Source organism: Scomber scombrus, chromosome 8 (assembly GCF_963691925.1).
Source record: "Scomber scombrus chromosome 8, fScoSco1.1, whole genome shotgun sequence".
Taxonomy (NCBI): domain Eukaryota; kingdom Metazoa; phylum Chordata; class Actinopteri; order Scombriformes; family Scombridae; genus Scomber; species Scomber scombrus.
Window position 1 is genome coordinate 10,365,165 of NC_084977.1, and position 24,834 is coordinate 10,389,998.

At 40.5% G+C, this 24,834-nt stretch overlaps 3 protein-coding genes across 3 annotated transcripts; 1 reads left to right on the top strand and 2 right to left on the bottom strand.

Annotated features, from left to right (window-relative positions):
- Positions 1-653: 653 nt before the first annotated feature.
- mmachc (metabolism of cobalamin associated C) lies at positions 654-3,249 on the bottom strand. Its single transcript, XM_062424298.1, has 5 exons — positions 3,116-3,249; positions 2,705-2,902; positions 2,176-2,328; positions 1,868-2,044; positions 654-1,247 (listed from the first exon to the last, which is right to left on the bottom strand). Exons 1-5 carry the CDS (start codon positions 3,203-3,205, stop codon positions 1,065-1,067), a joined length of 801 nt encoding a protein of 266 aa, XP_062280282.1. The 5' UTR covers positions 3,206-3,249; the 3' UTR covers positions 654-1,064.
- Positions 3,250-4,276: 1,027 nt separating this feature from the next.
- LOC133984841 (cingulin-like protein 1) lies at positions 4,277-13,126 on the top strand. Its single transcript, XM_062424323.1, has 11 exons — positions 4,277-4,348; positions 4,820-4,862; positions 5,068-5,228; positions 5,352-5,433; positions 7,967-8,150; positions 8,332-8,405; positions 8,542-8,618; positions 8,718-8,818; positions 8,922-9,013; positions 9,107-9,259; positions 10,718-13,126. Exons 1-11 carry the CDS (start codon positions 4,283-4,285, stop codon positions 10,876-10,878), a joined length of 1,194 nt encoding a protein of 397 aa, XP_062280307.1. The 5' UTR covers positions 4,277-4,282; the 3' UTR covers positions 10,879-13,126.
- A 141-nt stretch (positions 13,127-13,267) lies between these two features.
- On the bottom strand, positions 13,268-24,006 carry LOC133984858 (mucin-2-like). The gene is made up of 5 exons (XM_062424345.1): positions 23,781-24,006; positions 19,486-19,707; positions 17,521-18,060; positions 16,239-16,390; positions 13,268-15,240 (listed from the first exon to the last, which is right to left on the bottom strand). The coding sequence occupies exons 1-5, from the start codon at positions 23,851-23,853 to the stop codon at positions 15,196-15,198; spliced, it is 1,032 nt and encodes a 343-aa protein (XP_062280329.1). The 5' UTR covers positions 23,854-24,006; the 3' UTR covers positions 13,268-15,195.
- Between the last annotated feature and the right edge of the window lie 828 nt (positions 24,007-24,834).

The following is a 24,834-nucleotide window of genomic DNA, read 5'->3' on the forward strand; positions in this document are numbered from 1 at the left end:
TAAACCATCTGCATGGCTAAAATGATCACTTTACTTTTTTGTGTATATTTTGGTGAACTAGTCATTTAAATGTGTCTTCTTTAGTGTGGTGTTCATTGATTTCCTAATTTTGTTTATATATGTTGTGTTTTTGCATTAAGGATGGGAATATTATCAAGCAGTTTGTCACTTGTTAAGTTCAGATCCACCCAGTCATACAGTCCTTTATTGTTTTTTATGGCTTCACTGTTAAATAAAAATAGTTTTCTTTTTAAGATCACATACCACTACTTAAAAGGTACATAATTCAGCAGGCTTCAGGCTGGTGAGACACACTTCTTGAAGCTTTTTGTGTTGATGCGGAGTATGAGTTGCATAATGGGTGAAGTGAAAGTTCCTGTTGCAATATAGACATCTACAGTCTGTGTAAGAAACAAACAAAACGCATCAGGTGCTTTTCTCTTCACAATATGGAAAGGCATGAAGGGAAAAAAACAAACACTGAATAAATGATCTGCTTTGTTAAGCAGGACAGAGTATTATCTGTTTGTTTTTAGGTTCTTAGAGAGTTCATATTGTCCACACATCCTCACATGCCCAGTTCAATACCATCAATCCTCCACTCACCAACAACAGGAGGATTATAGTACTCTCAAAAACAACAAAAATTTGGGTCATTTTTTAAAAGCATTTTACTCAAACAAGAGTTGCATTCAGCTGCAACAGCACTTACTAATAAATTCATACATTATGTATGAGTACATTCAGGAAGGGGACAGTGCGAGAGGAGCTGCCTATTATTCAGGAAAATAAAATATGGTATTTTCAAGTACATCCCATTCAGAAATCATCATATTGCAGCCACAGCAGTGACTGTTCACATTAAAGTCCTTAAAAGGTGTCCTACATGCCATAAAAAGCTTTCACCATAACCGTATGAGCTTAAATTAACATCCCATCTTGGGCCTCAGTTCAGCGAGTCGATTAAGGTCCAATCAAATGTGAATTTAAAGTCTGACAAGCAGTGCAGGTCGGTGCTCAGAGAGGACGAGCAACACTTCCACGCTACAGCTGTGCTTTGTCTTTCAGCTGTGTCCAGTCACCTGGGTCTGTGTGTCAGAGCAGGGATCAGGCTGATCGTCGTCCCTCGGCAGGAAACCCCAAGTCCTGAGCAGAGTGAAGCGCTGGGCGGGTTTAGCGGAAAAGTAGTCCATCTGTTTCTGAGAGTAGGTACTGACTGGAGAGACAATGTTTCTGTAGCTCCAGTCCTGGTGATGCAAATCAGAAAGCAGTTTTAATGACACAAAATGGTCAGAAGCATTACTATAGTTACTAAAATGATATAAAAATGTTACTAACAAACAGAAATTCAACTTTGGTAAAAATTAGCCAATATATGTTGTCTTCTACAACTACCTTATTTCTAATGAACATATACATTATACACTTTTTTAGGGCTATAAGATTTTTGCCAACAAACACATTCCTGTCTTTCTAATTAACTGTGACTAATCATATATTTAATTTCATGTTGAGAATGTATTTTCTTTGTTTAGAGGAGAATTATTTTCAATCGTTTTGTTTAAATAAAGGGAATGAATGTATATCCTGTACAGCATCATGTTATTTCTTCCTGAAGAGGACTGTATGACGATACAGTTTTTTTTTCGGTTTATTCTCATCTCACCACCTACAGTACAGACACACTCAACAGACAACTGAAATCTACTCAGAAGGGAGTCAAACAAAACCTCCAGTCGATGGGGGTCTCTTATCTGAAGGCCATGTGTCTGGAGGTCTTTGACATGAAACAGTTTGGTTTCCCCCGGTCTCCATTTATTGTGTGCGTGCTACAGCTATTATGACTAACAGTGCTGAGGTCCTGTACCTGCCAGTGAAGGTTGAAAGCCTCAAGCAGCTTTATCCTGCCCTCTCTGGAAGGCACACAGTCAGGAGGAACAGGCTGCACAAGCTCAGAGCCCACCGTCATACCTTCAAACACCAGCAGGGCTCTGATGGCAAACCAGCCCCCAAACCTCGGATGCACACACACTCCGAACATCTTCTGCAGGCAAACAGAGATAAAGACGAGTGAGGAGACAAGAAGAGAAAAGTTGCACTACAAGTATCTGCCACAACTGATGAAATGAAATAAAACAGCAACCATCTGCATTCCTCAGGAATGAAAAGCATTACTTTTAAACCCCAGGGTTGGTCTGTGACATCAGACTTCTGGTAGTAGAAAGCTGCTCCAGACACATGAGCAGCAGTCTGTGCCAAGAACTTCGGCTTCCTGCTGGGCAACAGCTCGTAGTCATACCGCACATCCACCTTCTGTCCTGGAAAACACTGCAGGGAAGAGAGAGGAGAGGGAAATATTTAGGTGTGACAAACCAATCATGAAAATAATAGTCGCAATACCATCCGCGGCTAGAATTGGCAGATATGATAATGTAGACCATAAAATACTTAAAATAAAACAACTTTCAGGGAGTTTTCTGTATAGTTTATACCATGGTATCATGGCTGGATTGACCCTAACCAATTATGGAGTCCTAGGGCAAAAATATACTATTGAGCCTACCCCTGCTATGTGTGTATTGTGAATGCACCCAGTAACCTCCTAAAAGCCTAAAGCCCATTAAGTATACACACACACGCACACGCACACGCACACGCACACACACACACACACACACACACACACACACACACACACACACACCTCTGAGACAGCAGAAGACACACAGTGTTTGACACACTGGTCTATGGGGTCAGATAGTGTCTGGCAGCCTCTCTCCTGCATGAAGGGCAGGAAGGCTTGTTCAAACATGGCAGGAGTGCTGAGTATCACCACAGCCAGGCAGTCATCTGGGTAAGCCAGTTGCAGAGAGGGGGGCAACACTGAGTTGTACCAACCAACCTGTGAACATGTTAAGACAGAGTGTCAAAGAGAGGCACAGAGGCAGTAACAAACAGTTTAGTAGGGAAGCAAAAGTGAGGAGTCATGAGTGTGTATTAAACAATACATAATCATACATCCCAAACTTGTCAGTTCTCGCTGTGGATGCATTGACCGGCAGCACATAGTTCACATTTTGTAGTCCTTCTTGGTATTACACTAAAAAAACAGTACCTTGAGAGGATAGACTTCAAATCCATGTTTAGATATACAGTCCTCTAGCAGTCCTGTTACACTTTCCACATTTTCAGTGGAAGCCGCCATGCTTGCACGTCAACACAGACCTTTGGATTGTGGGATATGGTGTTCTTTGTTTAGTCCAAATCGCACTTTCTGCGATGAATTATTGTGTCTAAACGACTTGCTATATTAGGATATACCATAACATGTATTGAGGACGTATTCAACTGAACTATTTCTGTAATATTGTGAATGAAAAGTAAGGGTAACTAAAAAACTACAACACCCAGACTAACTGTGCGGCTACGTCTTACGTAATCACGTTGCTGTTATGGGCTCCTGGATTTAAAAGTGGATCGCAAGGTTTTCTGTGAGTAGCTTTATTAGCCAGCTAGCACAAATGTATATACCTCTATTTTCTTTTATCGTGATAAATTATTTTTTTGCCAGAGACAAATTGTAAGCTGTTAGCAAAAGCAGACGCCATTCAGTATCTTAGAGACGGTGAATCTTTTTTCCCTCCTGCCAACCAAGAGAGTGATGTTATGAAGGCTGAGAGGAGAAAAAAAAGTCGTCATAAAACTGCTGCTAACTGATAATAGCTTAGCTTAACATTACGCTAACATATGATAATTAACGTCTACTGTGACTCGTTGATGTTTATTTCGAGGTGTTTAGTGTACAAATCGCTATGTCTCTCTCAGTAAGCGTCTATTCTACTGGAGTGTCCCTGAGCAACGTCCTGTGTCGCCTCCAGTTCAGCTCTGTTATCACTGCTGGAAGCTGGAGAGAGATGCTGTGTGTTCAACACGGGTGTGGAAATCAATCATCAATGATCAGACTGCCTTCATATTCTGGCACCTCAAGTAGAAGCTGATAAAAGCTTCTCCACAAACGTGCAAATGAATACCCAGGCTTTGCTGTAATTTAATCTCCCACCAAGTGTCAGAGATCTTACCTGGGTTAACCAGTCAACCGACCTGCTACAAAACACGTCTAAAGTTACTGTATCACTATCTTACAGTGGATTTATGATGTACGGTCACTGTCTGGTCATACAACACCTGCATGGACTATGTACACCTAGGATCAAGAATTAACACTAATGCTGATGAGATGATGGTGATTACTCGATGCTTTCCTCTCTAGTTCAACTCAGACATGAACTGGGACAACCAGCTGAGCTCTATCCTCTCAGTAGCAGATGGCAGCGTGGCTAAAATGAGGGTGAGTAGATTCTCCTCCTTTATACGTCTTGTACATAAAATATACACATTACTCAGTGAGGGCCCCTACCTTAAAGGAAAACCCTGGTATTTTCCAACCTGGACCCTATATTCCCATCAGTTTGGAAGTAAGTGACAAATGGGGACAAAAAATACTCAATACAGTTTTGAGGACCAGAAGTTTCTGTCCACATTAGTCACTTAGACCCAAAATGATGGGAAAATATCCAGATTGAAAAAAATACAGGAATTTCCCTTGCAGGCGGCAGGTTAACTTCAGTGCAAGTAAACAACATAAGTGAACTCACTGTGGTGTTTTGATCAGTTGTAAATTGTCATTATTGGAGCTATCTGTAGATGGCACTAATGCTCCACAAAAAAACTGGGTAGTTCAGTCCAGGTTAAAGAGGCATATTGATAGTGAGAATTTGGAAATACCCTTTGAATCTCAAAGTCTTTTATGTGCCCACAGGAGAGACTGACCTCACCAGGGAAATTCTCCAAAGGAGGAGAAGGTGGGTGAATCACTTTATATCTCTCTGTTTGAGTAAAAAGGGGAAATTACTTATTAATGAATGCATGTGTGTAACTTCTACTCTGGCAGACTTCCCAGCAAAATGCAGCTCATGACAGGAGTGACAGTGGTTTAAATGACTTTCATTTGATTTTAAACTTTTGTGAACACTTCCCCTCCTCCTTCACACGCCTCTTCCTCTTCAGATTTGTTTGCAATACGGGAGAGGGTTCATGATTCAGATTTAGACCCTCCTGCTCTGCCTCCTCGAGCTCCCCTTCACCGGCAGCTTTCCCCATCTCTCAGTCCTGGTGTGCAGTGGACAGACCTATCTACTATCCAGTCGCAACTCCAGATACAGAGCCAGGTGTGTGATTGTTTGTTTAGCAGTGAGACGAAACAGTTGGCGCGTTTATCTGATTCATTACATTGTTGTTTTTTTAGAAGTGGAAAAAAAATCAAAAATTTCACCCTGTAATGTTTTTTCAAGGCGATTGAGTCTCTCACCCGGAAACTCCATGACACAGAAAGGGAGAGACAGTCTCAACAGGGTCACATCCAGACGCTGCAAGGTAACCTGCTGCACCATCATTTCTAAACTGAGTATATACTGGGTTACATTATCCTCACACAAATACAGCACCAGACAGCACAAAACTTTATTTCTGTATTTTGTTCACTTTATTGTGTTATTGTATTTTACTGTACTTACCGTATCTTTTTGTGTTTGGTACTGTATTATATTTTTTATGGTGGTTAATTGTTTAATTGTTTGTAGGACAACAGATGTAAATTAGCTTCTGGCTAAAACTAGTACAATCATCTTTTTATTTCTTGTAAATGATTAATGTCCATACACACACTTCTTTTATAAACTAAATTAAACTATAGGGCCTTTCAAAACCAGAGTTACAAGGTGCCTCACAAAATATAATACCATGAAATACAAGTAACTACAAGATGTAAAACAGAGAAGTAAAAATAACAAAAGAAAGACCTAACAAGAAAATGCAATAAAAACAGTTATCAAACTAGGAAAATTAAAACATAATGTAAAAGAACACCATTATAACTTTTGAATAGATGTTATTAAACTATAATAAAAATGCCAGCCTGCCCAGGTGGGTTTGTAAAAGCTTTTTAAACTGAGGCACTGACTCCACTGATCTGATACTGAGGGGGAGTATTTTCGGCATCATTGGAGCTAAAATAGCATGATTCTCCTTTTGTTTGAAGCCTGGACTGAACTTTTAGCAACATTTGATTCTTTGATCTGAGAGGTATCAGTGCAGAATAAGGGGTTAAGAGCTCTGAAATTTAAAGTGGAGCCGGACGATGTAAGGATTTAAATGTAATCAATACAATCTTAAATTGAATTGTATACCGAATTGAGAGCCTGTGTAGTCAGTCAGGACTGGAGTGGTGTGTTCCCTACGTCGAGGATTTTGTGAGAAGCAGCTGCGTTCTTCACCAACTTCAAACAGATGAGCAACTTGATGCCTCACTTGGCTTTTTTCCAATTATGTTCACTCTTTAATTCAATATATTATGGTTGGCATGTAAAACAGCACATTGCATTCACCACAGTAACAATTAATCTTGAATACAAATGTGCACAATATTTTCCACAGTCACAGTGGAGCTCTCATTAATTATTTGTACTGAAACAGAAATCTTTCGATTATGATTTAGTCATATTTATTTAATATGTTACACACACTAGAGGAGAGGGTTCAAACAATAACTAAAATTGTTTGAACAATTTTAGTTATTTGTTTGGTAAAACGGGAAATTCAAAGTAAAATGTCGTTCTGTTAACACAACTTGTGAATGTCTTATGAATTCTGTTATTTCATTATCGTCGTTTTGCATTCTCTGGAAATGATTGGTTAATTACATTGCTTTGAACTGCAGGTCAGCAGCCTGTATGAGGAAATTAATTCTTTTAACATACCCGTATGACTAAAATTCAGTTGGTTCTCGACAGCGAGAGATAACATCAATTTCAGTTACTTTTTGATTTTTTGCACAGTCCTGTTGCATGCAGTGCATACATTTCAATACTTTGACTCCTGTGCCAGTCCTGCTCTGCTAATAATCTCTCCTATAACAAACTTGTGTATCCTTCAATAGAATAAATAACTGGTGACAGAATTCTCTTCATCCTACTGTTTGGTTGTCTTAGTCTGTCAATGAAGCAAAGAGACAACTTAAAACAAACTTTTGCTCATTGCTCTTTAACACAATGCAACCTCTTGTTGTAACTTGTTTTTCACTGTAGCATCAACTGTGTTGTGGTTGAAATGCTTTGCGGTGTATATACAGTATTAGTCAAAAGTTTGGAAACACTCTCTCATTCAAATAAATGAGAAAGTATTTCCAAACTTCTTACTGATACTGTATATAAATAATTTTATTAGTTCAATGACAGTAAACAAACAAATTCCTCATCAAGAGATTCTGGCAGACTATTCCAGCCTCTGCTTGGCATTACATAAAAACATACATTTCTGTCTAAATGGCACACATGGGCATTGCTTTATGGCTCAAAACAGGAAATATGCGTCCATTTTTAGTCTTCATTAAATAAACTCTGGTGCGTTTCCACTCTGATAACTTCATAGTTTCAACTTCACATCAGCTTTTCTCGGGGGAGAGATTGAAGAGTGGAGCCAGTAGCAAAATCTTCCCTGCAACAGGAAGCAAGAGGATTTACAGGAAATGTGGTCTCAATTTTGTGAACCATCAGCACAAACAGTACCACTAGCAATAGATACTGTAGGTGCTACCAAGTTTCCCGGCCATGGTCTCATTTATGTACATTAATTATGCCAAAATGCATACTTTTTTCCATCCTTGAGCTACTGTGGTTTGGATTGTGCTTCATCTGCCAAATGACTAAGTGTACTTCACTTTTGTCTGAAGTTGAGATCCCACATGAGCTTTCTCTCCTGTTCTTTCCCTACTCACTGCCCACCCCTCTGTCTGATAAAGCAAAATATACTCATGTATAATTAAAAACATTAATAAATTATTCAGATGTATCCACAAGGCTTGTTAAGGAGAGAAATTCCCGTCCTCATAGTGACCTCTCTTCTTTTCCAGAGGAGGTTCACAGGTTGCGTGAAGAGCTGAGGGAGAGGGAAAGAGAGCGGGATGAATCTAGGAGGGGACAAAGTCCAGGAGCAGAGAGACGGATGGAGCAGTGGAGGAGAGAGGTTGGGCGTGAGCTGAGCAGTCTGCGGGGACACATCACCAGAGCCACGTCGCTAGGCAACCTGGAGGAGAGGTGCTTTAGGGGTGGAGCTGGGGGGGCGTAACTGCAGACTAAAGTGACAATAGGTCCAGATCGTGATTGACATAGAAATGTCCTGAGGTAGAATTCAAAAAGAATTTGTGGTTTGTGGTTTGCAGAGGGCAGGTGTAAAATAAAAGAAACCACAAGTCTTTATCTCCTTTTCTTTTCATAGTTTCAGCTCAAAGCTCCGGCGAGAGGAGCTGGAACACCTGCGGAGAGAGTTGGACCAGCTGAAAGCACAGCTAAGTGAGTCGCACACGCACATCATACCCACATATTGATTCAGCGGGAATGCACATGTCCAAAGCCTGGTGCTGGCCTGTAAAGTGAAGGCAAGCGCAGTCTTGTAGACAACATCTGTTCCCTCTTTGCCCCATAACAGGGAGACAGGAGGAGGATGTGTTCCTCCAGCAGGCAGAGGCCAGAGAGACCAGGAGACAGTACGAACGCAGCTGCAAGGTAAACACAATGTACCACGCAGGTTGTGTTTGCTAGTGGATGTGTGCTTTGTTTGTTTTTTTCAGATCCTTAACCTTTCCTTTTGTGTGCTTTGCTCAGACGTTGGAGGAGCTGACAGACAGCTACAGAGCTCACAGCACTGATCTGGCAAGGACCGTCTCTCAATATTCACAAACACAACAAGAGGTTCGCCAGATCAGGTACACGTGTTAGCGCGTACAGATGTGTGTATCTGGAGTTTTGTGTCTTAAATCTCTTCTGTGAATTATCATACTGTATGTTACAATTAACCTCTTGCAACAGAGCAACTGTGTCAGAACTGAAGGAGGAGGTCAGGACTCTGATTCTACGAGGTGAACCAACATCTCTACCTTTACTGTCGGCACATACATCAGGCAAGTCACTATCCTTCAGTTGCTCTTACACATATGCACATGCACAGTTTCATTGGACTATTTAACTAGTTTTTGTTTTCCCATTTGCTTCAGGTGCATCACCTCTCCCACTCCCTCGCAGCCATAGAAGAGGGGTCAAAGCAGAAGAGGCGGAGCAGGACTCTGACTCTGAAGACTTTAGCCCAACACCAAGTCTGGCTGATGTCAGCTCAGATGATCTGTCATGGCTGGAGGACAAAGAGTCAAGTGAGCACAAATGTTTTCTTGGAGAAAGATTAGCACAAGCATGGTGGTGTGATGCACCTCCAGGTACAGCATGTAGTACAACATGCTGAGTCATCAATGACACATATTTCAATTATATCATTTTCACAAGCCTTCTGTCCAGCTCCATGTACTCCACCACCAACACGCTCTGACAATTGGATCACACGGGAATGATATGCAGGGCACCAGATGGGCAAGTACTGATGACGGTTATAGCAAGATTGGACTTGTATTTCCCCTTCGTTCCCTCCCACACACATTTGGCTCAACCTCCACTCTGATTCATTCCCAGTAGATTTGACTCACTGCAGGGAGCACTCCTCTGTATTTGCCATTTCAAGAAATTGTTTGTTAACGGAACAGTTTGACATTTTGGGAAATTCTCTTATTCGTATTCTTGCTGGGAGGTAGATGAGACAATCAATGATATGCTCATATCTGTCCTGGAGTCTCAAATGGTTGCCTGGCAACATAATGGTGACGACAAAGTGTCAAAGAAGTTACTGCACCCAAAAATTGTGTAGCACATAACCCCCAATAAAACCACATCATGTACTTTTTTGGACTTTTCTGAGCTGTAGAGGTGCTGGTGAGCAAATTTTTACCAGGCTAGCTGTTTCCATGTTTCCTCTCTTTGCGCTAAGCTAAGCCAACCAGCTGCTGACTGCCGCTTCATATGTACTGTACAGACATGAGACTATGACTAATCCTCACAGCTAAGAAAAAGAGACTAAACAGACAAATTCCAAACTATTTCTTTAGATATACCAAGAGGAGGAAGGTAGAGAAAGTCAAGAAAAGAAAAGTGAGGAATGTAATGTGCAGATGTGCAGCACCATTGTGAGCAGGTTTCTAATCCTACTGTGTTCCTCTGCCTGCAAATTAAGCAGTAAAGATCTCATTTCCTCTCAGACAGTCTCTGCAAAGCTTATCGTTCCTTGCAAAATTTGGTACCCTGTGTGTGTGTGTGTGTGTGTGTGTGTGTGTGTGTGTGTGTGTGTTTGTGTGTGTGTGTGTGTGTGTGTGTGTGTGTGTGTGTGTGTGTGTGTGTGTGTGTGTGTGTGTGTGTGTGTGTGTGTGTGTGTGTGTGTGTGTGTGTGTGTGTGTGTGTGTGCCTTGCTCACCCCCAAGATTTACTGTAACACAAAGTTGATGTTCCCGGAAGAGATTACAATCTCAGCTCTAAATGTTTCCCAGAGTGTTTTTAGGCCCATGAAGCCACACTAATTTGACGATAGTTTCCACACGCACGCACACACACACACACACACACACATACACACGCACACACACATACACTCATACCACGTCACAGTTGTTATGGGAAAACATTTGAATGTCTTCCAACCTAATCTCACATAGTAATACAACAAAAATGCAGTCAATCACTCACACACACAAATTAACTGCCCCTTCTCTGCTCTTCACCTCTGCCAGCTCTTCATCAGAAGCCTCGAGTACGCCTGAGTGTTCAGTCCAGACGGAGCGACTTTGCTGGTCCGGGAACTGATCCAGAGGAGGAGGAGGAGGATGATGATCTCCTAGATGAGGATTTGAACCCAGATTTAGGATCTGACCTGAGTCTTAATGACCTGTGATCTTTTTATAAGGTGAAGTTTTGTCATTTGAATTTGAAAGGAGTAAGTAACATTTCTTTCTCCTTCTACAATACACTACCTGAGATGTATTAATTACAGTATTATAATTATTGATACTGGAATGTATTATTTTAGTTTGATTTGATCAGTGCAGTTTAGAGGTACAGCCCTGTTTTTAAAACTAAAAGAAATATTCTGGTGAACACAAGCAGCCACATGACTTATTTCCTACGTGGTCCCAAGAGAAGGGGAAAGGAAACCAAGAATGACATTAGCAGCAGGCTTTGGCACATAAAATAACAGGTAATTAAGTCTTCCTGGTTGATATCATTACTGTTGTTTGCAAGATCTGCAGATATAATGTGTGATACTGTATATGATTGAAAGCAGCAGGGAAATTCTCCCAGCGTGGGAAAGTCTCAAATGTTATTTTTAAACAGTTATTTGTGAGAATACCAGAAGTGTTAGAGACAGACTGCACAGTGGTGGACTATCAGGTTAATAACTTTTTAATTGACTTTTAATCACTTGTCTATTCATTGTTTAAACTCCCTGGACCTGTATAACGCACCCAACCCTCTCCTACCACACTGCTGGGAAAAAAAAACACTAAAAGATTCAGCAAATAAAACTGGTCTCTTTGTTAGAGACACCATTCATCAAAGCATTGTTTTCCCCCTCATTCACATTAGTGTTATCTGCTAGAGGTCGAGATCTCTGAGGACGATTCAAACTGTTGAAAACTGTGATAGCGGCAAATTTCCTTTAAATAATCAGCCGTAACTGTCTCCACATGTACAGCATGATAGGATCCTGGGAACAAACTGAGGAGACAGGCAGCTGTTTAAAGAACTCTTATGCTTTGTGAGAGCTTCTCATTGAGAGTACAACTCTTTTTATGATGGCAGGGCTTTGTACCAGCTAAGTAGCATTTCTGCAAACCACTCACAGGTTCTCACTGAAAGCTTGACTTGGCCTGAAGCTTTAACTACTAAATTCTGAAAGTCCATCCTGCCAGGGTATAATGCTTTAATTGTTGCCACACCCTCTGCGTTGCGCACCACTGACAACAAATTATGGGTCCAACCAGAGTTAAAGGCAGAAGCACTGTGATTGGCCGACTAAACCACAAGCTTTAGTTTTAGGCACAAGATTAAAGTAGTTATGTTTAACTTTGTTATGATTAGAAATTGTTGCAGTTAGGTAAAGGTTTGCTGTAGTTAAGGGTTGGAAAAGGATCTGGCAGGATTTCAGCTGTGCTCATAACTACAGTGGGATCTGTAAGAAGACACCACTGATCATGATGCTCTGCAGAGTGCAACACTGATTTAAAAAAAAACAACTAAAAAGGCATACCCACAGTATGATTATATTGCTTTAAGTTGGTGAATTTATTAGTTATATAACAAACAAATTGCACTTTAATAAACTTTTATCACTGTTGTTAAGGTTCACAGTACATTTTACCTCTGAAGTTTAAGGTCATTGTACGATATGAAATGCTACACTGTTCAGTGTAGCAGAAAATTCGATATTTAATGGGGCTTTCTTCTTGATGCACTCTTCAATCCAGTAGGAATCTGATGAGGGATGGTTTTTGTTTCCTGGCATTGCAGTTGAAGTGAGGGTAAAGAAGAATCAAAAAGCCATTGACAAAGTCAAGGCACCTAGACACACTCCAGCTGCTCTGCGATCTCCATACACACAGCGCACAACACAAAGACAGACAGTAGTCCCTTTATGCTGTCATGTCTGACATGAGTCACTTTGTGCCAGGCTTGGTGTCAAGCTGTTAAATATTTCAGCATCTAGACACCTCCGCCCCACCCTCCCACCCCCCATCGAGGATCCCAGACCGCAGTGCAGAGCCACGGGGGAGCTAATGGATAGGTTAGGTGTGCAGCGGGGTGTGGAGGTGACTACAGAGAACAGGCAATAGTCAGAAATAAAGGATCCTCTAGAAAGTATTAAATGGCACATTATTACACTACAGTACCTCCTCTAACATGCTCTCTTTGTGTTAATATTGTGCTTGAAGAGACAGAGAGAAAGAAGGCTCATCTGTTTGTTATTGTAGCCAGATAACGGCGGATGAATCAGACCTTTCTACTGCAGTTTTAATGCATTTTCCAAGAATTGTGCAGTGGTGCTGCAGTAAAGGGGCATACTGATTCACTTGGATGTCTGTAAATTAAATGTTTAGTGTTTTGTCTCAACAATAAAAGTTTGTGTAAAAGTTGCAAGAGGAGCTTGACTTTCTGTGGTTCCCCTTTATCAATCAGCGATGTACTCTCAATGCACTTGTGTCTGTTGGTACTGAAGTCATGTTTACAGCAAACTCACTGTAGAGCAGAAGTCTTGAACAGGAATCAGGAAATACAAATGAGACTGATTTCAAAATAGCTTTAATCATAAAACACCAATGGTTCATAATCCACATCTGGCAACAAAGCCTCAATACGCTTCAGGACACTTTTGACACTTAAAGAAAGGGACAAATCCAGGACATCACAGATCATCACATCAGTGTCTCAGGTGTATAATTTAGATTAGAACTGGATGTACAGATGAGTGAAGAAAAAACAAGGGTTCACTAAAAGCTTTTATGAGTACAAAAATGATATAAATGGTATAACATGGCCATCACAGTCACTACATCTCAATTGAATACCATCGACTTTGACCATCATCAAAACAACAAAATCTTTTTCAAGAATGGTGTTCATCTGTAATAGCATTAGTGACTTCTGAAGGCTCATATTGGTCCAACAGGTTACTAAGACACTGTTGGATTTTCCTTTCATAAGTCACTCATCTGTTCATGGCATGAAGATTAAACATCAAACACAAATATTCGCTCCAATTCATAAGCTTTGTTTATTAATCCAGGTGATTTATTAAATCAGCTGTCACCTTGATGCGTTGCTACATGGGCTTCGTTCCAAATAAAGAGAAACATATGTTGTGTATTGATTTGGGTTGTTCTGTTGTCCTTTGTGTCTCACATATGCTCACATTTTCTGCACACTTGCAAAGCAAATATACAGCTAGGCTGATACGCAGTATAATCAATGGAATATCTGTAAAATTGCCTGATGAGAGCAAGGTGCTGTCAGTTCAGTCCATGTGACATTTCCAATAATGTTCGAGTGTGGTGAACGCTGAAGCAGCAGCTAAGATGAAGAGTTTCATAATGTTGTCTTTGTATGGTGCAATCATCAGTAGTATTTACAATGCACAGGACAATGCTAACATTGTGTGGAAAGGCCACTGGCCAATTTCAGTCTGCAACTGTCATGGTATGAATGAGTGCCTCATGGTGAACACGCTCAAGGCTAGTCTTCAAATACAGGCAAGTCAGAGCAGCTACCTTGCACTCAGTGTGCGCTCAAAGTCACACACAGTACTGGGAACGACTGGTTGACTTAGTTGATAGGAATAAAAATGTTTAAGGCACTCTCTCCTGGACTGAAGAAAAGAAGAAAAAAAATCACACTGGACATGTCAAACTCAACCCTAGGGACAGCACAACCTTCAACATAGAAAAAAACAACTAACTCTTAAATGACCCCTTCCATGCCTCCAAAAAAGCCATACATGCACCTTTAACAGACTCACACACCTGCACATACACCTACAAACGCACACATAGCTACGCCTGCACTTATGTACAAACACAAAACTCAGATTTTCTCATACAAAAACAAATGTGTCCATTTTTTTTTCCATTTTTGAAAAACTAAAGTGCAACTTCATTAACACTATAAACAGGCCATTTGTTAAGTTCGTTTCGCTTTTCTGGCCTCTCCGTCATACAACAAGAGGTCTTTTCTGCCAGACTTTACAACATTAACTGATAAAGGGAAATTAGTGCCCTCAGGTAAGAGTCTGGCAGGACTGTGCCCAGGTGTGAACCATCCTGGTGATGGATACAACTGATGATGTTGCCTCCTGCTTTACACCTACCCTTTTCAATTCTAGGGAAATCAAAATATATGATACAACCCCAAACCCTTAAAGATGGGGACAATATTAAGAGCAGAGTAATGAACAGAGGCACTGGCCCGATTTGTATTACAGACACCAAAATAGCCATTTGCCAAAGGGACCCTGACGTGGGTGATGTCTTCATTGTCCATTACAGCCTCCGTCATGTCTTTTCCTGGATAAATTAAAGCAATCCAGAAATTTGCTTACACCTACCCAGGATTCTCTCTGTTTGGTGCAGATTAAGGAGGAGAGACCAGGTCCGACCATTGTGGCATGAGCCTGGATTAAAGGAGAGTATTTGGGCACCAAAGTTCAGCCATGCCTCCATCAGTAGCTGTACATGGACAACGGTGTGTCCTCCATCATATCGTCCTGCACAGGAAAAATTGAGTAGTGTAAGAGTTCATGTACAGTATATGTTTACAAAATCTACACATCACACTCACTCCATACCATCAATTTTGTGGTACCACTCTCTAATAGGTCTTACTTTATAAAGGGTTTATAAGTTGTAAGTAATGACGTTATGAATGGTTGATTAAATCATGCATTCAAGCTTTATTTATCTATTTACACTGGGAATGTGCAATTGACTAATTATCTCTGAGGAACCAACACTGTAGGAGGAAGCCCAACTGTTTCAAGTTAGGAGGTGGGGAACCTGGTTGAGCAGCCAGAGAGAAAAAAAAGACTAGGATTTGAACTCCCAGAAGCTAGTGTGGAAGTGCTTCCCCCTCTAACCCAAAGCCCATCTAGGTGGGTGGAATTTTTTTATTTTTTATTTTTAGAAATATGTACCATAACTGGACAAAAATGTACTAAATTAACCCACTTTGCTGTACATGGAGCCAGTCCAATCCAGACTGAAGTGTCTCTGGGCCCCAGAGCACAAGCCTGAACTTCAGCCCTCATTCTCTGTCAATAACTGTGTCCCCAAAAGAAAAGAAAACTGTTGTTCAGACCTGCCTTCAGAGTTGGTGTTGTGGTTTCTTACCTGGTACCTCTTAGGACACCTTTCTTTTAAAAAAAATGCATAGCAGCAATCTTTGTCCTCATATAACTATAGATTTTAATAAATGGTTTGCAAGATAATCCATTGCATTGAGTTCTGCTGAGGTTATAACAGTGTACCTCACCTTTGTGCTTAATGATGTCTGACAGGTGTCTAAATACCAGCACTGCGACTGCATTGTAGGCGCTGATAGATAGATAGATAGATAGATAGATAGATAGATAGATAGATAGATAGATAGATAGATAGATAGATAGATAGATAGATAGATAGATAGATAGATAGATAGATAGATAGATAGATAGATAGATAGATAGATAGATAGATAGATAGATAGATAGATAAATAGGTAGCTCACCATAGGTAGGTCCTGGAGCCTGCGGAACTCTGGTCTGTTGTCTCTCCGTCGCAGTTTGAGGAAGAGCAGCAAAGTGATGATGACAGCGGTGATGATGAAGGCTGACACCAGGCCAGCCAGGAGGGGGTCTAATGTGGGAGACTCGTGGGCCGCTGGAACAAAAACACAGGGACATATTTCTACTAAGCTGTACCACAAGTAAACAAATGCATGGTTTAACGTGGATTTAACTCTGACCTAACATGATTCAAACATCAGGATGACAGTTTCTTAAATGGTTGTTTAAAGCTGTGAATAGAACTAAATATAGACGCTGCAGCAGCTCGAGTGTTCATCATGTAGTTCAAGACAGAAATGTCAAACACAGGGTGGTGATGTTAACCGTGCTTGAGCTCACAGTTGAACAAGTGTTTTTTTAATATAGCATCTGTGTAAGATTTATTATCTTATTATCATGAGTAAGTTGTTTATAGTGTAAGAATGTTTCAGTTTACTTTAAGAGCGCTGTTTAATCACTGCAGACGTCATAACTCTTGACCTTTCTATGTTGACGTCCCTCTGTGTGTGTATATTTCTGTGTAGGAGTTTGAGTCTGCATTTTGAATTTTTTTGCAGTTTATTTCTGTATATGGATGTTGCTATGGAAGACTGTTTTGTAAACTTAGCTGTTTTTTTATATCCTCTAGTCAAAAGTAACAACAACCACAGAGCAGTGAATGCTCCCTCTTCCTTAAGCTAATGGAAAGAGGCGACATGCCAAGTGTGGCCTAATAAAACCACACAGAGTGAGAGGATTTTGTATTTGAACTATATTCAAAGCAGGCTGGTTACTGAGAAGAGTTTATCAGTTTTTTTTGTAATGACATCCTGGAAAAAGATCTCTCAGTTTGGAAATAATAACATGTACTGTTTATGCACAGAATAGATACAGAAACATATACTGTCATTTAGTGGACAGACAGAGGGAGAGAGGCGGAGGAACGAAGGAAAAACAGAGAATGAGGCTCGAGGCCTGAGTCCCATGACTGCCTCTGTCCCTTTTCCCAAACAGAGCCATGATTGTGGAGCGGTTGGTGGTGACAGTACTTGTAGAAGATGTAGATGGGGGAATGTGTGGTGTGTGTTTGTGTCTGTGTGTGCAGAAGCAAGAGCTGTCTTGTGCTCGAAAAACAAAGAACAGCGTCGCTTTTGTTGTTAAGCTGATTCACTTCGTCTCTGTTAATATCCAGTGAATAGTCCACAACAAACTTATACACCAACACAGAAGATATTATGCACTTACTGTTGCCCCCAACATTGAGCTGGGATGGGTTGTCATCGTGGGCTTTGGCCTGGGCAGAGGTGCTGATTGGCAGACTGATGGTAGTCTTGCTGTGGGCTTCACTGTCAGACTTCGTGGTGTTTGGTTGTGGTGCGAGTGTCGGCGGCTGAGTATTGGGGGGCTTTTGGGAGGGGCTGGTGCTTGATGTTGAAGTGGAATGGGTGCTGGCAGTTGTATTGGCAGGTACAGGTTTGGTTTTGGGTGATGTGGTACCTGGCAGCTTGGGTGCTGGGGAAGAAATGGGGGAGTGCGTTTTGGTGTGAGTGGGCTGGCTTGATGTTGTAATGGTGTCAGGAAGTAAGGGTGTAGAATTGTTCAAGGGTGGTGTTTTGGTGGATGTGGCTGCAGGGGCAGTGTGAATTGCATGTGTGGGACTGGCAGCAGTGGAGATAGGGGCAACGTGAGAGGTGGGAGTGTGGCTCTCAAAATGGGGAGTTGGAGGCTGTAATGTTGAAGTATTTGTCAGGTTCTTGTTGTCCGGGACAGAACCTGTGTTGGTATCTATGGACAGAAAACGAAAGTGTTAGTATCAAAATGCTGTGATTCTACTGGGCTCTGATGAATGTGCATAATCAGCGTGTGTTCACATACATGAAATGAGAATGTGAAGCATTAAAGGGTCAGTTCATTAAAATTGCAAACCAACATATTTACTTCTTGAGTGATATCTAGCCATGCAGATAGTTTTGGTTTTATTTGTTTTCATTTTTTATAAACTCTGTCTCTGAGATTTCTGTCTCCTCTCCCACACAATGGGCGCAAACGTTACCTTCTTAAATTCACTGGAACCTCTTCTATCAACAAAATAGAAATAGTCAATTTGAAAACAGTAGTCTGTGTTCTGTGGATTATCAGTAACATGGACATTTTTTCTGGAAACTGACGTTGCTGTTTATTTTTAGCCATCCTAATGGCATGGCTCTAGGAATGGCAATGTTGGTCTTTCTGTCGGTCAGTTCACCATTTTTGTACAGATGGAAATATGTCAAAAACTTTCAGATGGATTGACTTCAATGCCATCATCAGCTGTGACTAAGTACAGCCTGTCTGAGCAGCTAGCATGTTTGTCAATTCGTAGTCTGGTTAAATATAATTCTTTCAGTGCTGTGAGCAACACAAAAAATTCATAAACCTTCAGTGTGTTTGAGATAAAGCGGAAAAACTTAGACACAAATATATCTTAACATAAAACCACAAGTGTATCTGCATGTCTACTTTAAACATCAAGTGCCTAAAAATATGCGCTAGTCTGTGAATATATTTATGAGTGTAATGTGTGAGCCGGCATCAGTATGCGTGAGAGTGAGAGTTTGTGTCTGAGGGGAGTATTTCCCTTCTACCTTTCTCACCCCCTTGTGAAAAGTCACACAGCATTTAATCACTTCTCTCTTCTCGTCAACACCATCAGAATGTTGTCGGGGCTCACTTTTCTAAGTTGCTCTCTCAACAGATTACAACTCTTCTGCTTCTGTCCTACAGCAACTCAAAAACAAAGTGTTTTTCCGTTTCTGTTTCCTGTTTGGTTTTTTTTTTATTGTTGTTAGATTAGGCTGAGGTTTCTGTCTCTATTTATGTTGTGTTGGTGACTTGACTAGCCACACTTTACCCCTGTCACAATGAGTCTACTCACCCTGTGCTCCACTTCTGGACACAGGCAACAGAGATAAAGACTTTGCTAAATATAGCTCCGAAACACTGAGCCACCTACTGCTGGGTTTCCCACTAAATCTTCTGAAGTGTGACAAAACTTCCCAGCTGGAAAACCTCAGACGCACGAAAACAATAAGCCCAGCATCATATCACCTTTTTTTTTTTATTCCAAAAATGTGACTCCACAACGCTGACGAGAAGTGGCTCAATCAGCCTGCCATCATTCTGCCATTATGTTCTCTTAATTGCTATAAACACACGAGTAGGAATAAGTACCATTCTTTGTTTGGGTTGGTATCGACGGAGTTTCTCCATTTGTAGTTGCGTTGCCATTAGAGCTTGGGTTTGTGTCAGAGCCGTTTAGTGCAGATGCAGCAGCAGGAGCATGACTGGTCTGGTTGACGCTTGAACCAGGAGGAGGGTTTGTAGCTGGGGGACTGGGTGTGGCCTCAGCACCGACAGGACTCATTGAGGTGGGGGCGGCAGCATGGGCATCTTCTGATGAGGGGGGGACAGAGCCAAATTTGGTTAATTATGGTCAATTCCTGGTGATGCCCCCAGAGTCATTAACAACTTCTTCTCTCATTTTTCTAACTAAACACAGGGAAACAGTCAGTGTACACACTCCAAAACCATCAGAATGAATTAGATGCACATCAGTCAACACAGGCCAGTGTTCATCCAAACAGTTATTGAAATTGGCAAATTTATACACACATATTATTTATCTGAAATGTATCTGACCGTGTATATATATCTTTTCAAGCAAAGCAGCGCAGCAATGCATGCTCAGTACAACCACAGTCTTGTCATATCGATCAGTGAGCAGCTTCACTTGAGAGCTTATAGGGCTTTAGTGTAGCTTTATAATTGTTGTTAGGAAAGAAGATCACATGTCATATTAGCCTTCCTAATCCAGATGTTTTTAGCATACTGGGAGCTAAATGCACCCTTAAACCTGAAGGATTATCTACCCACAATCCTTGAAGGCCAATATGAGGTAAAACTTGGAGGTGATGGGTCAGTAGAAAACATAATTTATGTAGCGAAAGTGTGTTTTTCCCCCCTTGTTTCCAATCTTGTAATTACCTCACATCCCCTCACTTTTATCTTGCACGACCTCATCAGGTTGGGAACATTTTAACGGATACTAACGGAATTACAATGAAACACTACACTTTTCTGTAAAACATAATTTTAGAGTACAACATTAAATGGAAAAGAACTGACTGACTTACTTTACATGGCATCTACTGCAGCCCACATGAGACGTAGTGCAAGAAATATATCTGGTCTTTGAAGTGATACCATTTTAATGAGGATCTTCAATCTCTCTCGTTCTCTCTCTCTTTCCTCTGGTCAGGATCTGTTTAGCACTATTGTATAAGTCTTCATTTCTGTTTCTACCTACAGTACTTCCCTTTGATGAAGACCAGAGCACTAATGTAATGTAATGTCATTACCGTTCAGTAACACACTGCCATGATGCCTTTCATTATCCCCATAATCACTCACACAGTTCATCAGTGCACACAGTGATAGAAAGAGAGACAGAGAGAGGGAGACGTATTTGAACTGTAAATGATACGAAAACAGACACACATAAATAGACAGAGGTGCTTGGCTATATAATACTGGCCTTGTTCCCTCACTTGGGTTTTTATTAGAGCTGCTTAGGTCAAATACTGGAGTCTGTTTTTGTATATATGTGTGTCTTTCTGTGTGTCTGTGTGTGTGCAGAGTGGATTCACACAGAGAGCCACTGTTTCCAGTATTGCACACACTCCTCTCTCCAGATATTACAGGGTCTTACTCACAATTTTTCAGGCCAGTGCAGCCTGTACCTGGGGAAATAGCTCTTACTCACTTCTTGACCCTACCGTTGAGAGGAACAGCCAACCATTTTTCTGCAAGCAGATGTCTGCTGCAGCTATGCTCAATGCTTGTCGTGCCTGTAATATCGTGTGTGTGCAAACCATCTAACTGCGGCTGTAAGCACCTATAACCACAGTTTTCTCAGCATGTGATTGTGGTGATTTTTTTCTAACTGTAAATCAACAAATACAGATATTGTGATTTTATGGAGTATAAGATAAGACAAAACAGAGGAAACTAAACATCTAAGATAGATCACGGAAGCTAGAGGTAATATTTTGACCTCACAGAACCTGTTTTTCAAGGATTCAGCGGTACTACAGCAGACATTTAATGTGTTCTCATTGGCACCATTAATTCAAGCTCTTGAGAACTCCTGTATGTATACTGACATTTAAAAAGAAGAGACCAAGATCTGACAATTGTGGTGATTTTTGAGTGAATGAGTTAGTGAGCATGGGTACATCTGAACCCATTTTCCCACGTTAGGGAGGAAGTGAAACAGCCCTCAAACAGCTCTGAGCATGTTGTCTGCAGCCTTTGAAACTGCACTTATTTCAGGTGTTTGCTGCCAACTGGTACGTGACCTTAAACTGCATGTCACAACTCTGGTCTGTCATCTTCTTTTCCAGACCTATGTATATATGGTTTTGCTATCATTATTATTATTATCATTATTATTATTATTACTATATATTATTAGAGCTGCAGCACTTAATCGATTAGTTGATGGATAGAAAATGATCAGCAACTCTTTTAGTAATGTTTTTAACTTACAAAAAGATTTGCTGATTTCTCAATTTCTCAAATGTGATGATTTCATGCTTTTATTTGTCATTTATTATAGTAATGATTAGCTGTGGGATTTAGATAAGAGATTTACAGACACCTTTGACTCTCTGAATTTATTTTTTAATTTTCTGACATATAGACAAAATGATGAGTCAATAAAATAAGATTAATTGATGATATAAGAGAAAAAAAATCCAAGATTAATAATTTAGTAAGGTTTTTTATTATATATCTGTCAATGCAATTAGGTTACTATGGTGCTTAATAATTGTTTATATTTCACATTTTTTGTTTGATTACTTAAATTCATTTTTGTGTGGGTTACATATGCAGTTAGATAATATGATGGCCAGCTGAGCTACTCCTTATTTGTACGTTGCTTTGGACAACATGAAAATCTGCCAAATGAATAAATAAGCAGACTAAATGTGAAACAAAATAAAGCTTTTGATTAGACAGTATAACAAGAGCAGAGATAGATTTGATATTTTTAAGTTTTTCGTTGCTGAGAGAGGCTCAGAGTGATTTATTGTTCCTGCCAAAAACAGAAGACTTGAATAGATATGGAAAAAGTTAATTAACTGCCAACCCCTGCTTTTCCTTGGAGCCACAAGCGTTTGACAGTAGAAACAAGATAATTACATCTTATTTGAATATAAGCTTTTTTTTCTTTTTCTTTTTTTAAAAATCTACCTGACAAGCATCCTAGATTTTGATTTTGCCCCCTGGACTGTATGTTAAATGCTCATAGAGTCAACAAACTGAATCTGTTACCATGGCACTGCTCTAAAACCTGACCATTAAGTCTATGTACTGTACTTCGAAGGAGAGCCAATTAGTATGAAGCCAGTGAAATGACAGTGTGCTGCTGCACATAGTTAGAGTTGTCATTTATCACAATGTACTACCCGGCTCATTTACAGCCAATAAATGACCTCCATTGGAGATGTGCTGTTTTCTATTCATTTGAATTTCATCTAGGGGAGCTGATGGGACAGTTCTGCCCAATAAAATCTTTTCAAATGTCAATAGTCTCATTTCCCTTTTATGTGAGAGGTGCTGATGGAAAAAAAAGAGCGAAGATAGGAGGAGGTGGAGGTGAAAGAAGAGGAGGAGGAGGAGGAGGAGGAGGAGGAGGAGAGAAAGGTATTATAACAGGTAGCAGAGAAAGAGGATGGTGTGTAACGTTTTTGTGAAATACAGGATGTGTTAGTGTAGCCTAATGCATGCAGAAAGAGGAAGGAGAGGGGGAAGGAAACAAGGTGAAAGACAAAGTGAGAGGCGGTTCAAGCAAACACTAGAGGCTTGAGTTTGGAAAGGAATGTCTAAATAAAGCTGTGATTTGAAATAAAATGAGGAGAGTACGGAACTGAGGCATGGTTTGGCTGGAGGTGGGCGAGAGCTCGTCTAACTCTGATCTTCAGGAAGCTGAAAAGAAAACATACAAGAGGAACTCGACTGTTCAGGCTCAGCTGTCTCTGTATGGTGTAATAAGGTGAAACAATGTGGGACTTTCTGCTGTCGTGTAAACTCACTTAAGCTTTGTCACCACAGGTGTTATAGAGTATGTGTACTGTTATAATTCATGATGTGGGGACATAAATCTGTTCACACAGTCCAATGTGGGGATTTGACTCCTTACTGTGAACACAAAGCAAATCCCCATAATAAAAATCATTAAATTTGAGGTTGAAGACTTTGTGTAAGTTTAAGGTTAGGTTCCAGGAAATGACCGTGAGTCAATGTCCTCTGAAATGATGGAAACACGACTATGCGCGTGTGCGCGTGCGAAGGGTGCCACAGCCAATCATTATGACAATTCTTTTTTCTTTTTTTTAAACCAAAAATCATAGCTCTAATCCAACTGGCAAACAATAAATAATCAAAAACAAAATGCTGCTTACCATGATCAGCTGATCCCACATTAATAAACAGCAGCAGCGCACAAAGAGCAATCCAGAGTTTGTTCTCCATCATCTCTGTCCTTTTCCCACACAGTCAGAAAATCACCAAACAAATGAGGTCTGTTCTCCTACTCGCGGGTCTGTCTTGTTCTCCGATCCCAGACTTTAATGGAGTAGTTTGAGAATCCTGGGCAGCTCCTGTACTGTACGACTCAAAGCAGGCAGCAGCAGCTCTGCCAGTGTATGCGTGGCTGGAGGGACTGAAGGAGGAGTGCGCGCGCCCTGAGTCTCTCTTTCTCTCTCTCTCTCTCTCTCTCTCTCTCTCTCTCTCTCTCTCTCTCTCTCTCTCTCTCTCTCTCTCTCTCGGTGAATGCAGTGCCACGTGTTCCCTGTTCAAAATAGGCAGCGGGTCTTGACTCTGTGCCATGACATGACGCGCGTATCCAGTACAAAGACAATCACCCACACACACAGCACACAAGGGCATGCAGTTACATCAAAATAACACAACTTCACAAGAATACCCAGTTCTTGTTGCACTTATTCTGCCCACTTCTTGTACTTATTAGTGTCTCTGCAGTGACAGTGAGTTAATGATGTAAGCATTCATTGACTCATTAAGTAAGCATGTGACAATAACTGAAGAACGGTGGGGATTTGTAATGTGTTAGTATGTTTATTAAATTAAATGTTTTAAATGTATTACATGAGCAGACCCTTTGAATTAAATTACTGCAGTTCTTTTTCATAAGGTTTGCGAATCATCATGTTATAGCCTATGTTTGCATCAGACTGTATAATATGTAATATAAAGTAAGTAATTTGTTAATAAAAGCAAGTCTAAATCAAGATTCAAGATACAAACATTTATTTGCTTGCCAACGAAACACTGATTGGAATTTGTCTTGGTGTGTGGCCGGGGTAGACAAACAATACAATAAAAACACACATCGACAATAAAGATAGACATCAGCATAAAAACATTAAAAATACTCTGGCAAAATCAATAAAACGTCAGCATAAGCCTATGTTATAATCTAACAGAGTAAATAAT

Excerpts from the sequence above, each read along its gene's own strand:
- LOC133984841 (XM_062424323.1), top strand. The coding sequence starts at position 4,283 with ATGAACTGGGACAACCAGCTGAGCTCTATCCTCTCAGTAGCAGATGGC. Across the intron at positions 4,863-5,067 it reads ATTCTCCAAAGGAGGAGAAG|ATTTGTTTGCAATACGGGAG; the intron begins GTGGGTGAATCA and ends CTTCCTCTTCAG. Across the intron at positions 9,014-9,106 it reads ACTGTCGGCACATACATCAG|GTGCATCACCTCTCCCACTC; the intron begins GCAAGTCACTAT and ends CATTTGCTTCAG.
- LOC133984858 (XM_062424345.1), bottom strand. The coding sequence starts at position 23,853 with ATGATGGAGAACAAACTCTGGATTGCTCTTTGTGCGCTGCTGCTGTTT. Across the intron at positions 16,391-17,520 it reads GCTCAATGTTGGGGGCAACA|CGGCCCACGAGTCTCCCACA; the intron begins GTAAGTGCATAA and ends TTTTTGTTCCAG. Across the intron at positions 15,241-16,238 it reads GGCTCCAGGACCTACCTATG|GACGATATGATGGAGGACAC; the intron begins GTGAGCTACCTA and ends TTTCCTGTGCAG.
- mmachc (XM_062424298.1), bottom strand. The coding sequence starts at position 3,205 with ATGGCGGCTTCCACTGAAAATGTGGAAAGTGTAACAGGACTGCTAGAG. Across the intron at positions 2,903-3,115 it reads TTGAAGTCTATCCTCTCAAG|GTTGGTTGGTACAACTCAGT; the intron begins GTACTGTTTTTT and ends ACATGTTCACAG. Across the intron at positions 2,045-2,175 it reads ACCAACCCTGGGGTTTAAAA|AAGATGTTCGGAGTGTGTGT; the intron begins GTAATGCTTTTC and ends GTTTGCCTGCAG.